Here is a 13,396-nt window from a genome sequence, read left to right as displayed (position 1 = left end):
CTCCGAAAACCCAATCCCTCTTATCCCTTTATTCCCAATGACCCTAATAAGCCGTAGTCGCGCACCCACCGCCCAACAAGTAACTCTGCGTGATCGTGGGCAGCGGGCACAGAATCGGGCACGTCGTCGGACACGGGTACCCGTTCTCGAGGCCGCCCGTGACCGTCACGGTGGTCGGGAACTTCCCTACACAGCTCTGCGGGACGGTGCAGCCGCCGGTGGTGGTGATGATGCTGGTGGAGCAGGGTAGGATGAGGGTTGTGGCGGTGGTGATGGTGGTGGTTGGCTCGGCGCAGCGGGCGACGGGGCAGCCGTGCGTCTCGGTGGAGCCGGCGTCGCAGCGGTAGCCTGGGTGGATGGTGGAGGTGACGGTGGGGCAGGTTGTGGCGCAAACGTTGGTGGCGGTTGGGGTGATTGTTGCGGTTGGGAGCGCGGAGGTGCTGGATGGGTTAGTTAGAATGGGGTGCGTTCTGGAGGAGTTGGGAGGAACTTACAGGGCTGCGGCGGCGGCGAGGAGGAAGAGGGTGAACTTCATGGTTGCGTTGGGGTGGTTTGAAGAGAGGTGTTTTGATAGTGTGAAGAGGAACTGGGAAGCTAAGCTAATTGGATTGGTACAGCAGTGAAGTTGTACTGGTAGCTGGATGTTCTGTGATGGCGGTAGTGAGCGAGGGGAAAAGGAAGTAGGACGGGGCGAATCAGGGCCCTATATATATGCGTCTAGCAGATAGCTGTCTTCACGGACTGTCTGACTGATGATGGCCATTGAGACAGCATATCGATGTCAGGTACTCCACTGCAGCATGCGCTCTGACTGACTGACTGTGCCAGGAACAGGAACAGGAACAGGAACACATCGCCGAGACCAATCACAACGATCGGCGGGCTCGACGTGTGCTAGGTGCCCTCCTCCGTCCAGCCAATCGATACACACCCAGCCAGCCAGTAAATATCGCGTGCAGGCTGAAATCTTGGCTGTGCTACTGAGATTCTCACAGGCTATCATCGACTCCCCCAATTGATTGATTGATGCCTTGAACGATTTCCTCCACGCTGAGGGAATTTCTGCCTTTGCTGTATGTAGTGGTAGGTAGTTCCTCACCGGAATCGTTTGATTGCTGCGATTAGCAACTACGTAGAGTACTGGCCAGTTCGAGTCTGCCTCCCTGCCTGGGTAAGAATTCAGCCAATGGATTAGTAGGATGAGGGAGTGATGCTACAATTAACCTACCCACATGGGGTGAGTGCTACTGATCAGCCAATAGGAACGGATATCGACAACAAGAAGGCTACTAATTGCTGTTTAGAAGATGTCCCCGAGCAATAATATTAATCTACAGCCCCACATGAGTATAGTATCGATACGAGCTGTTCTCTGTCAGGATGTAAAAGTAAATACCTCCGATTCCCCGAACACTTCTCTCTTTCTCACTGATCTCTGGTTGTTATACCCACCATCTCCCGGCCTGGACCGTTGCTCTGGAGGCAACTGAAGGATCATAGGATAGTCGAGTAGAGCAGAGTAGACTCAGAGCAGAGTGCCCCGCAGTTAATTACTTAAGGTATATATTGCAGGGGTACCTAACCATGTCCCAGGATGTACCGATAGCTACCGTACATAGCCTCTCTGCTCATAGCGGCAATCAGAACCTAAACGCGACGACAATACTACATGTAGCTTGTATGCGTCTAAACAGCAAGACGATCCAACTCGAACGATCAAGACGGCAGCAGATTGATCCGGTGCTTCCTCAAGATCCAGCTTACTAGGTTACTGACCGCAGTATCTAGCTAGTCGCCACTCCAGACGTTGCGATTAATATTACTTTTGTCCCCTTGTAGGCCTAGCTAGGTACTGAAGCCTAGGTAGGCACAGGCGATGCACTCCACAACGGTTGGTGCCGATTATTATTCCCTACAGCAGCTATATGTGTAAGCTTAAAGCTCAGCACTGTACATACTGACGATGGATGCGGGAATTTGCATTATACTTTTGAAAACCCGGAGCCACCGGAATGCTGATCCCTGACCATGGATTAGTTGCAATAGTTGGCGTTGTCATAATGTATGTATATCGTATGTGTAGACATCAAGTACTTGTATCCATCTACAATACCTTGTAGCTGCCTACATGTCATGTACTACATGCCTCGGTAGATTTGCGACTGGGGGATAGTATAGGTGCTCTACCAGCTTGGGGGCCGTGATACTTGAGCTTGACTCGAATGCATTATTCCCCCCCGTCCGGCCGACCGATCTAGCTCTCGTACGCATGTACCGATACGAAGCGGAACCGGATGGCTGAAGGGATTCTAATCTAATAGCGGGGTACTTGAGAGGGAGCGGGGGGTAAATATCCTGATTTTATCTAGTTATTTAGGCAAATAAATTCCATTCCATTTTCATTGATATCATCATGCTCGCCGCTATCTAACTATGCTAGCGATGCTGTGGTACAGAGTGTGCTTCGTCCAATTATTTGTAACCATTGGGAGAATCCCCTCCCCAATTGTAACTTTTTCCCAAAATGCTTAACCGAACAAAAACTCCTAAAATAAATCTCGTCAAGAAGAAATCCAGAAAAAAAAAATTGTCAAGAGAAAGGAAAAAAAGAGTGAGCTTGGCCGGCAGATTTTTGCAGACTGATCAATCATAGCGTGAGCTCTGAATCATCCGATGCCATTCGACTCAGCCGGTCCGCCTGTGCATCATCATGATACGCCTGGATTCTGCCTCTCACAGTCTCCAGGACATCCCTCTCGACCTCTCCCAACACCAACCACTCCGGCAATTGGATTCTATCCCTCTCAATCACAACTCCCTCCTCTCCAAGTTCACTTTCAGCCGTCTGCTCCCTCTCAACCTTCTCCGACCCTACTTCGACGTCTTTCTGTCTTCTCGATGCCCTCAGATCCTTTCCGACCATTCCAGCAGTCCACCAATGCCTAGGATACGTCCTCTGGATGTTTCCCAATACCAGCGCCACAGAAATCATTAACCCACTGCTTATAACAACGACTGGCACCAAGAACCAGCCCATGTGTCGTACCCTATCATCTACCGCAGCCAGCAGCGCCGTTGCCCCAGCTGGAGGATGCACAGTTTTCGTAACGCCCATCAATACACTCGCAAGCGCGCAAGAAAGTGCTCCTGCGAGCCATACATATTCGGTCTCGAAGCGCGGGTGGTAGGCGAATAGTTTCGACACTACTATACCAGTGAGTGCGGATATGAGCTGGCCAAAGAATGCATTTCGCGGTTGTGAGAGTGGCGAGTCGATAGCGTTGTACAGAAGGATTGCGGCTGCACCCTGGCGGAAACAAGCAATGTTAGCCCTAGTTGTTTGGTCATTGGCTGGTTGGCAGGGGGGGGGGGGGGTAGCTCACATAGGACCCTATGATTATTGGACAACCCAAGGAGATAGCTTCAGGCCAGTGCATAAACACTGCCTCTAGCACCAGGACACCAACAAAAGCTCCTACGAATGCTAATAGCCATATCACTAGATCCGACTCCTTTTCAGTTTTGAGTTCATTTCTATAGCCTAGAAAATGACGGATTCGATCGGGAAAGCGGCGGATGAGACGAGGACCACTGAGAATGTAGGGGTTGAGATGTTTGTCAATGTCGAAATTATAATTCCACGTGAGCCACCGCGAGAGTTGTGTTTTATTATTGTTTTTTGAATGAGAAGAAGAAGATGATGAAGAGGCGGACAATGATTCTGCTAGTTTAAGGACTGCCATCTTTTGTTAAGTTCTGATCGCCGCCGTTGTTATGGTTCCTGGGGGGGCTAGAGAAGGTGGGACCGAGGGTGATATTAAGTGACGGCATCCCAAAACGTCACAGCCAACCCCATCTTCGCAATCAAACATCCTTACTAACAACCGGTACCAACCTACTACCAGGACAGAGGGTTTAGGAGAGAAGGGTAGAAGGGGGTATGTAGGTCTCTCCGCGGAGATATATATACAGCTCTACTTTCTTCCAATTACATAACCTCGTTTGTGGGTGTGGCAATGGTGATGATGGGTTCTTTGTCTTTGTTGTAATGGTTGCCTGTTCTGGGTTTCCATGACAAACAGAAAACCGGGGATTGGAAGGCAACCTTGATTTCTGGGAAGGTATGAGACAGCCCATCCAGTATATTTGATATTTGTTACGTTAAATTCCCTCTTTCCTGGCATCGAGCTGGCTGTAAACGAGCGGCGTTGCAGTTAAGAAGAACCCTTTCACTTCGCTTGACTAGTAGTTGACTCTGTGCCTTGGTGACTCCAACATTCATGATGAGTACATGTACTCAAAGGCACCACGAAGGGGAGACAGACAGGATTTCTGCACGCAGTTAAGTTATGCTTAGTATTAGAGGTTCTCAGATCTCCCCCTTTCGTACATAGAGTACATGTAGGTATGTAGTACTTAATGAACACATAAGCACCAACTACATGCAGCTACCTAGCCTCCGTAGTTTCAACGTTAACTCCTACATTACCCCAGAGTCTGTGCCATGATCTAGAAGCTCGATTTCAGTTGTTGTCAATCGCTCCTTTCCGTCAGAAGGCTGCATGCACAATCAGTAGCATCCGCACTTGGAAATCACGGATGATCACTCACCATCTATCGCAAACTCTTGGCAATTACTAATAGGAGAAATCCGGTGCAACAGGTCTTGGCAAGGTCTCATGATCTGCCTTTGGTACCACCGGTGTGTGCGAGACGATTGGTTGGTTGGGTTGTTTGGTTGGTTTCCGCATCTCGTTGGGATGCGGGGAGTTTCCGGTCTGCCTCTTACATAACAGAAGCTTATATATGTCGCGCATATGTGTCCAACCAGGACCAGGTGTCTCGGGGAAAACCCAAGAGAGACGGGTAGGCAGTGCATCATGTAAAGTTGAGAACCTACATGTATTTCGCGTATTGGACTCGAAGTGTTTGATTGCGTGATTGGGGAGCAGGATGGGGGTTCTTCCACGCTAGGATTGTGGTATGGGCATTGGGGATATAGAGTACATATATGTATACGTAGTTCATGTAGTAGTGACCACCCCGTGGCCTTCAATATTGACATTATGGACACCATCTTGACACATGGCTTTGAGTGTTTGACTAGAGAGCCTCGAAAGTATAATATCTATGGACCAGACCGGTCTACCCTTGATAAAGATTAAGGGCTTAATTGCGTCGCTACCAGAGCATTGAATTACAAAGGCACTCGCTCTGAACGTCCCGAAATCGCCGATTACGATTCGTCTTGTTACATAACTCGAAATGTGCCTGAGGATATATCTGTGTGAGAGTACACGTGGGTATTGCAGGCTTGCTATTGTCACCCTCATGCGGTGTGTAATGGTATCAGCAGGTGGTGGTTCTGCAGTTGTCTGTGGGCCAGTTTGGGACTCTCAGCTTGATGAAATCTTACTGGAATTGGTACCTCCATCCAGCATTTCATGTTGCATTTAGATAATGGATTTCATGTTGTATTTACTCGCGTCTAGGGTAAAGAACCAGAACATGCAAATGCCTAGTTTGTATGGCAGCTCAGCGCCACTCCATACAAATAATCCCTGCTTTCTCACTTGCATGTTCTGGTTCTTTTTCCCTGACGCGAGTAGATAATGGTTAATATCGTCTACAAACAACTAAACTACGTAATGTCAAAAATTCACTTTGTACCAAGTCTACAAAAGTTGCTCCCATTATCCTTGACAACCCAGAGCCAATTATAGTGATGCTAACGGCAATGATTTCTCATTACAATTATAGAGTATCATGAAAGAATACTTGACCAAACATATATAGTACTATACAATCATTTTCTAAAGCTGCGCACGCAGTATCGTAAACACTTGGTTCTGGTACTGCCTAAGGTTTGCTACGCAGAGATATACATCCCCGTATACTCGGCGTAGAATATACCTACATATAGCTACATGTACATGTAAACTAATACCAACCCCGAGGAAGACTGATTGCTTGTGTCGTCGTCGCTGAGAGATTGTACCTTTTGGCTTACTCTTTTTCTCTTCCTTCGCCTCCTTTTCCTGCTTCCCCCTCTTCTCCCACATCTCCCACATCTCCTTCTTTCATCTATCTGGAGATTCCATATCATCTCTCGGTCCGGGGTATCTTCTTCCTCTTCCTACTCATCCTTTCCCTAATTTCCCTAGCTTCTGATCACTCTCCTTTGCCTTTTCCTCCTGCTTGTTCTTCATCATCCTATTAATCGTACCCATCACGTTGCCCATATTATCCCCTTGCTTTGGCACCCACTATGACTACGCAGTCACATTTGCCTTCTCGGCCAACTCTTTACTCTTTCTTCCTTCTTATACCTCTCGGGTTGAATAACGTGAATCATATTTTCCTCGTTAATGTAAAGTCTCTCCTCACATTATTTCATCCGTCATTCGATTCGATGAACCTCTTACTTATCTCTGCCATCTCCTCGGCGGTGTACAGTGTACTCAAATCTAGCATCACGAGTTCTCAGTCGACTAGTAATGTGGCTGGCTGGAACTCGGGCCTAGTAAGAGGATCTAGGAGCGAAATATCTTTTATCAACAGATATCTTAACACCCTCAATCTTAGCATCACAAGTGCTCAGTCGACCAGTAATGTGGCTGGCTGGTGACTTAGGATGAGGAGTAGAAAGCCACCAATTTCTGCAATGGCATCGTTCTTCTGTGAGTACATTATTTTCATCTCTCTCCTCTCCTTCGCTGTAACTCCTGTGAGCTTTTGTTATATTTAGTCCTAGAGTCCTGCATTTAGCCTGGTACTTCTTTGCTAAACATAAAAACAGCAAAAGGGGGCTTCAGATCACTTTTCAAGGAGCCTCATTGATAAGGACCTTTCCAGCCATCTATCTGCGCCGATAAATTTCAGGGGCTTCCGGTGCCGATAAATTCTGGGGAGTAAAACATGGTACTCTTAGATCACGAGTTCTCCGTCTGGACCAGTAATGTGGGATGACGGTGAGCTCGGGCCTAGAGGCCTAAAGAGATATGGGCGTGTTTTCAATAATAGCATGGTAGTCCCCGTTTTCTGTGAGTATCCTCTTCTTAATTTTTTCTTTCGTTGCAATCCCTTCTAGACCTTGTTTTTTTTCATGTCAGAACCGTCGAGCTTGCTAGTTTAGAAATGCATTGACTCATAATATCAGCATATATAGCGAGATAACTTAATGTCACCAGCAAAGGCCCCACCAGCTATACTATGAGTGATTCGTTGGGTGAGTGACGTGGTTTATGGAAACGGTAGAGGTCCAATAGTTCTGTGGTGGTTGGGATAAAACTCCCATATATTGTGGGTGCCCTCTCAATTAAACCCTTCTATTAGGTAGCTAAAACACTATTTGAAGGGCGCTAATAATATGGCTCCGGATAGGGACTCGGCTTTTCTTTTCGTGGCGAAACCTTTCCTTTCTCTTAAGCCGTCAGGTCTGCTTGGCGGTTTAATAAAGAATAGTTGCATTCGTGGTGGGCATAGCCAGTATGGTATGGGGACGGACATGTTCTTTCAACGTAATGATTTTTATTGAAATTTGATAGCTAATACAAACTCTAGGTCATGATGGCAAGGTCTTGGTCTAGACAATTCAGATGAAGGGAACTCGGGTGTGGGTTGCAAAGACTAGGGGATAGTTCGTAACGGTCGGTCGTAAGTACCCTCATTCTGTCCTATCATTTCTTTGGCTGAAATTCTGACTTACTGTGTCACAGGAAGAGGCTTTTCAAAGGACAGGTCATGGCCAGATGTAGGATTCATTTCCAGGGCCAGACCAGATTGTGTTTCTTCTTCTACTTTCCCTTCTTTGGTCCTTTTAGACCCTCCAGCGTTATCCCTCTTTTTTTTCGCTGGGGCCGTGAGAGGAAGCCCACTGTCTATCTATGCAGGATTAGGTAACCAACGGTACATATACCCAGACTGACCCTTTTGATTAATATTAACTTGATTCTTTCGATTGATTTCTAACTAAAGTTTTCTTCCACAGGACATGAATTACAGAAGTTTTGATAGGACTGGCGTTATCGGGGCTAATCCACGCTTCAGCCTGCTGGGCCAGGCCTGTGGCATGATTAAAGGTATTCAATGTTGGGCCGGGATTGTTCCTGAGACTGAGGCCTGAGATTCATAGGGAATTTATATGGGTCTAACTGGTGCGTATTTTAATACACGTATCTCAGCGCAAGTGTTTCTCTGGGGTACATGTATTTGGGGTTCAAATTCACTATAAATAAAGGGCTTCAAAAGTCTCTATACTACCATCGATCCACACAACGGGATACAGACATGTTCAGAATAATTAGGTTCAACTACGGAGAAGCAATTATATCTACACTGGCCCTCCATTAAGATTTATATCACATAATCTATACTTAGCTCTCTAGTCAGACCTTGATAGGCTATTTCGCTGATTGTAAGTGAGTACAATACCGGTGATGGACACTTAGCTGGAACTGGGGCATGCCTTATATACATACACATGGCAAGGATGCACGATACTTTTCGGTGCAACTTGTATCAACGTTACTGTCATGTAAACATTTGGAGGGACTTGTGCCGCTTCTCGAGACTCGTATATATATATACATGTATGTCAACCACGCAATATTCTGCGTCATGGTATATCACTCGCTTGTTCACACCGGTTCCGCGTGTTGGATATTTGGCTTTTCAGGTGATGTCAAATCCGTGGAGATGAGCTATTCCGTATTGTGTAGTCATCTATCGCTATCATAAGTATCGAAGCTTGTCTGTCTGTGGCTATATATGTCGCTAGTAACATTAAACGCCTGGTTTAGAAGCAGATATTCCTGTGGAAATATTCCCGAATATGGGTGCTTAATGCTAACAGATGGATCTCTACTTGGCCCCCTCTCCTAAAACAAACCTCCAAAAGCCGCCTTAATCCCTTGACCAGCCTCATCCATCGCCCGTCCCGCACCCTGAACCGCATCATCCATCCCTGACTGCGCTCCCCGCACCGCCTCATCTACCGCCCGCCCCGCGTCATCCGCCGCCCGCCCCGCACCCTGACCCACATCATTCATCACGGACCCCGCCTCCTCCCCCATCCTTGCACACTCCGCCTGCGCATTCTCCCCCAACCACGTAGCATGCTCCAGCGACTCCTGCACCGCGTGGTCCACCCTCCCCGCCACATCGTTAGCCTCCCCCTCCCAGTCCACGCTCTGCACCAGCTTCTCGCACTGCTCCTTTGACCACTCGCCCGACTCGGGGATGAAGCCCATGGACTGGGTAAAGCGTTGCCACCCGGCGATCATCTCTTGAAGCTCTACGCTCTTGGACCACTCGACGAAGGCCCCGACTGCGCCGGCGCTAATGACGGTGATGCCGATGGCCTCGAAGGTGCCGCTCATGGCCATGGACTGGAGGAGCGCGAAGAAGGAGCCGGAGACTACGTTGCCGATGGAGGACTGCCATGCTGCTGCTATGCTACCTAGAGGGAGGGACACATGTGTGTTAGTGGGGATATGTTGGGAGCTGGCGGATGAGGGAGTTTGTGAGCCGGTCATTGGGTCTAGCTAGCTAGCTAGCTAGAGCTGTGGGTGGGACTGGAACTCGCTTCTTGCCGTCACTTACCTGCTACAGGCCCTGCAGGGCCGAATCCTAGCGCAAGAGGTACGGTAATTATGACGACGCCGGCGACGATGGCGACGGATATGAGAGCGAACTCTATCGGGTGCTCCTGGGCGTACTCGATGAGCTTTCGCCCTTTCTCTTCCAGCTGGTCGAGAGCTATCTTGAAGATTTTCGTTTCTTCACCCATTTCGGAATTGGGGGTTGCTGGCATATATATCAATTGGGGGGGGGGGGGGGTGGAAAGCTGTTTGCTGAGATAGTGAGAGTTGGGGAAAAAAGGAAGGGAGGTTTGGGCGCATGTTATATGTACAGGTAAGAATTTCAGGCGGCCATAGTTATGCGGTAGCCGGCATTGATCTGGGCTTGTGGATATAACGAACAGCTAATAAAGTAACGGGCTACCGGGGATTAGACCCATTATATTAGGGACCCTCTACTAGTACATGTAGGATGTAGTCGACTCCGAGATATATCCTGAGTCGCGATTTGTAGGAAATCTTCTAATTTATACTCCCTGGGCGTTGGCTACAGCCGTTTAATAATCATGAAAACGGACCATTACCACTTACATCAAACCCCAGAGTCATGTCAGCTAGCCGGGCGAACAATAAGAAACATACGCAAAAACACATCTGCGCGCGTCATGATATATCACTCGCATATACACACCTGTTCCGCGTGTTGGGTATTTGGCTTTACAGGTGATGTCAAATCCATACAGGTGAGCTGTTCGAGCCTGTCGTGTGGTCATCATCTGTCCGATATGTGGCTACATATGTCACTGGTTAATTTCTTTGTCGATAAAAGAGTCAGGCCAGTCTACAGAGCGCGCGGAAATAGCAACAAACATAAACTAAGACGTACGATATCGACACTAATAAGATTACACGCCTGCATGTGGTTTAGGGCCCCATTCTGTGGCAATATTCCTGCCCAAACTCCGAATATAGGTGTTTAATACTAACAGATGGATCTTTACTTGGCCCCCTTCCCTACAACAAAGCTCTAGCAAGAATCCCAAGCCTTTGAGCAGCCTCACCCGCTGCCCACCCCGCACCCTGCACCACATCTTTCATCACGAACCCCGCCCCACGCACCGCATCATCCCCCACCCTCGCCCAATCCACCGTCTGCGCGTTCTCCCCCAACCACGCCGCATGCTTCAACGCCTCCTGCACCGCACGGTCCACGCTTCCCGCCACATCGTTCGCCGCCCCCTCCCAGTTCACGCTTCGCACCAGCTTCTCGCCCTCCTCTGACCAACCGATCGACTCGGGGTTGAAGCCAATGGAATGCGTAAAGCGGAGCCATCCGGCGATCAGCTCGGGCAAGTCTACGCTCTTGGACCATTCGACGAAGGCCCCCACTGCGCCGGCGCCGATGAGGCTGATGCCGATGGTCTCGAAGGTGCCGCTCATAGCCATGGATTGGAGGAGAGCGAAGAAGGAGTTGGCCACCACGTTGCCGATGGAGGATTGCCATGCTGCTGCGATGCTGCCTAGAAGGGGACAGGTGTGTTAGCGGGATATATCGGGATATATCGGGATGGTGAGTGTTTGGGGGGGGGGGGGGGGTTCGTGATGTCCAATGTGGGCTGGCCGGACATTGGGTCTAGCTAGAGCTATCTATGAATAGGACTGGAGCTCGCTTCCTGTATCACTTCTGGCATCACTTACCGGCTACAGGTCCTGTAGAGCTGAATCCTAGAGCAAGAGGTACGGTGATTATGGCGACGCCCGCGACGATGGTGATGGATATGAGGCCGAACTGTATCGGGTGCTCCTGGGCATACTCGATCAGCATTCGCCCTTTCTCCTCCAGCTGGTGGAGAGCGATCTTGTGGATTTTTGTTTCTCCCATTTCGGAATTGGGGATTGCGGGCATCAGAATGAGGATGATAAGTTGTTCTTTGAGGTATTGGGAGTTGGGAAAAGGGAAGGAAGGTTTGGGCGCGTGTTATATGTAGAAGTACAGATAAAAAATTTCAGGCAGCCATACTGTAGTTATGTATATGCAGATAGCCGGCGCTTATCTGGGCTTGTGATCGAGGCGATTGGTTGGGGTTTTTTATTCGTGGAGCCAGTTATGGCTAATCAAGAGAGCGATGCGCTGTAGTGTCCCTCGGACGCGGGTTAGTTATCAGCTAAGCGTTTAATATCACTTCGGCATATGGCTCAATCGAGCCCTATAAGACTGATTATATTACTACTACCCTGGGTTCATCATGTTACATACAGTGAGTAGAGATTGTTTAATTCTTCCAAAAGCCCGGGAAACAGCATATTAACTGTTGGCACTGCGGTATCTACAATATCCAAAATCCAAGCAAGACCTCAAGGTCACAAAGGTCCCCCAAATACCTCTCATCTTTAATTAACCACTGTACATACCCGCCCAGCTAGCCCTCCCCACCTCTCCAGTGGATAGAACTACGTGGCTGAAAGCGGTGACTTGTAGGTTAAACCCTGCTGCTTCTTGTAGTCATCATTATCAACAGTCATCAATGTAATAATCACGATTACAAGGGTTGATTGGGCATGCTTCAGTTATTTGCGTTTATTAGTTCGTCGATCGCGAAGGAATCATTTCATGGGTATAACGAGCAGCTAAAGAATTACTGGGAATTTGAGGAAAGCCGCTCGCTGAGTTTTATTGGGGATCCTCTACATGTGGGTATGTAGTCGCCTCCGATATATGTCCTGAGCCGCGATTTTATAGGGAATCATCTATTTTATACTCCGTATGTAGGCGTTGGCTACAGCCATTCAATAATCATGAAAAACCGATCATTGCCACTTACACCAAACCCCAAAGTCATGTCAGCTAGCCGGACGAACAACAAGAAAAGACCTACAAACACATCACAACCACAACCACAACCCACACATTGATCCCCATTAGTCCCCACAACCAGTTACACGCCCACCGTGCGCCTCACCACCGACTCAACAACTTCCCCACCCTCCCCACCCTCCTCACGGCTTCCCCCGCCGCCCAATCCGCACCCTTCACCGCCTCGCCAGCAGCCCACACAGCGCCCCCCGCCGCCCTATCCGCCTCCTTCCCCAGTCCTGCTACCCCACGCGCAAGATCCTCGCCGCCCCGCCCCGCGGCCTGCGCCCAGCCAGCCCAGTCTGCACCTTTCGCCCAGTCGATGCCTTTCGCCCAGTCGACGCCCTTGGCCCAGTCGGCGGCGAGCGTGCCGGCGCTGATGAGCGCGCCGCTGTGGGTTATGAGAGTGCCGGTGGTGGTCATGGCTTGTAGGGTGGTGAGGAAGGGGCTGGCGGTGGCGAGGGGGGTGTTGGGGTGGGAGCGGGCTTGGGAGTTGACGGCGGCGACAACGACGCGGGCTGTGGCGGGATGTTAGCTAGTGGGTGAGGTATGGGGGATTTATTTAGCTGGATAGAGAGATGACTAGGCCCGGGGTAGTATAATTATAGATTATGGGTAATTTGACCCGTTATTGGTCCAACTTGACCATAGTGTCTCCCTCAATTCAAAATGGAAAATTCTAAACTCCACCCGGGGAGCAATATATGCCATGACCTCAAACGATAGCCCCCATATGCCAGATGTATTTAACGATCCAACCAAACTAGTACTCACCAGTGGCCGGATTCGTAGCAGCGCTCATCACAAGCGGAACAACAATGGTCGCGACACCAGCGACAACAATGCACGAGATGAGCCCGCACTGCACGGGGTGCTCCTGCGCGTATGCGAGCAGTTTTTGCCCGTTGGTGTTGAGCTGGTCGATCGGGATATCGTAGGCTGTTGTTTCTGCCATTTTGAG

General features: G+C 49.2%; 5 protein-coding genes across 5 annotated transcripts; all 5 read right to left on the bottom strand.

Moving 5' to 3' along the window:
* Positions 1-43: 43 nt before the first annotated feature.
* On the bottom strand, positions 44-535 carry LAJ45_07788 (uncharacterized protein; the record flags this gene model as incomplete). The annotated part of the gene is made up of 2 exons (XM_046117343.1): positions 44-440; positions 495-535. The coding sequence occupies 2 exons, from the start codon at positions 533-535 to the stop codon at positions 44-46; spliced, it is 438 nt and encodes a 145-aa protein (XP_045969328.1).
* Positions 536-2,647: 2,112 nt separating this feature from the next.
* Positions 2,648-3,743, bottom strand: LAJ45_07787 (uncharacterized protein; the record flags this gene model as incomplete). The annotated part of the gene is made up of 2 exons (XM_046117342.1): positions 2,648-3,307; positions 3,384-3,743. The coding sequence occupies 2 exons, from the start codon at positions 3,741-3,743 to the stop codon at positions 2,648-2,650; spliced, it is 1,020 nt and encodes a 339-aa protein (XP_045969327.1).
* A 5,136-nt stretch (positions 3,744-8,879) lies between these two features.
* On the bottom strand, positions 8,880-9,790 carry LAJ45_07786 (uncharacterized protein; the record flags this gene model as incomplete). The annotated part of the gene is made up of 2 exons (XM_046117341.1): positions 8,880-9,460; positions 9,604-9,790. The coding sequence occupies 2 exons, from the start codon at positions 9,788-9,790 to the stop codon at positions 8,880-8,882; spliced, it is 768 nt and encodes a 255-aa protein (XP_045969326.1).
* Positions 9,791-10,595: 805 nt separating this feature from the next.
* LAJ45_07785 (uncharacterized protein) lies at positions 10,596-11,463 on the bottom strand (the record flags this gene model as incomplete). The annotated part of the gene is made up of 2 exons (XM_046117340.1): positions 10,596-11,101; positions 11,280-11,463. 2 exons carry the CDS (start codon positions 11,461-11,463, stop codon positions 10,596-10,598), a joined length of 690 nt encoding a protein of 229 aa, XP_045969325.1.
* A 1,074-nt stretch (positions 11,464-12,537) lies between these two features.
* LAJ45_07784 (uncharacterized protein) lies at positions 12,538-13,390 on the bottom strand (the record flags this gene model as incomplete). The annotated part of the gene is made up of 2 exons (XM_046117339.1): positions 12,538-12,953; positions 13,210-13,390. 2 exons carry the CDS (start codon positions 13,388-13,390, stop codon positions 12,538-12,540), a joined length of 597 nt encoding a protein of 198 aa, XP_045969324.1.
* Positions 13,391-13,396: the final 6 nt, after the last annotated feature.

The sequence above is a fragment of the Morchella importuna genome (genome assembly GCF_003444635.1).
Source record: "Morchella importuna strain M04M26 chromosome Unknown Morimp01GS026, whole genome shotgun sequence".
Classification (NCBI taxonomy): Eukaryota; Fungi; Ascomycota; class Pezizomycetes; order Pezizales; family Morchellaceae; genus Morchella; species Morchella importuna.
This window is presented reverse-complemented; position numbering and strand designations above follow the sequence as displayed.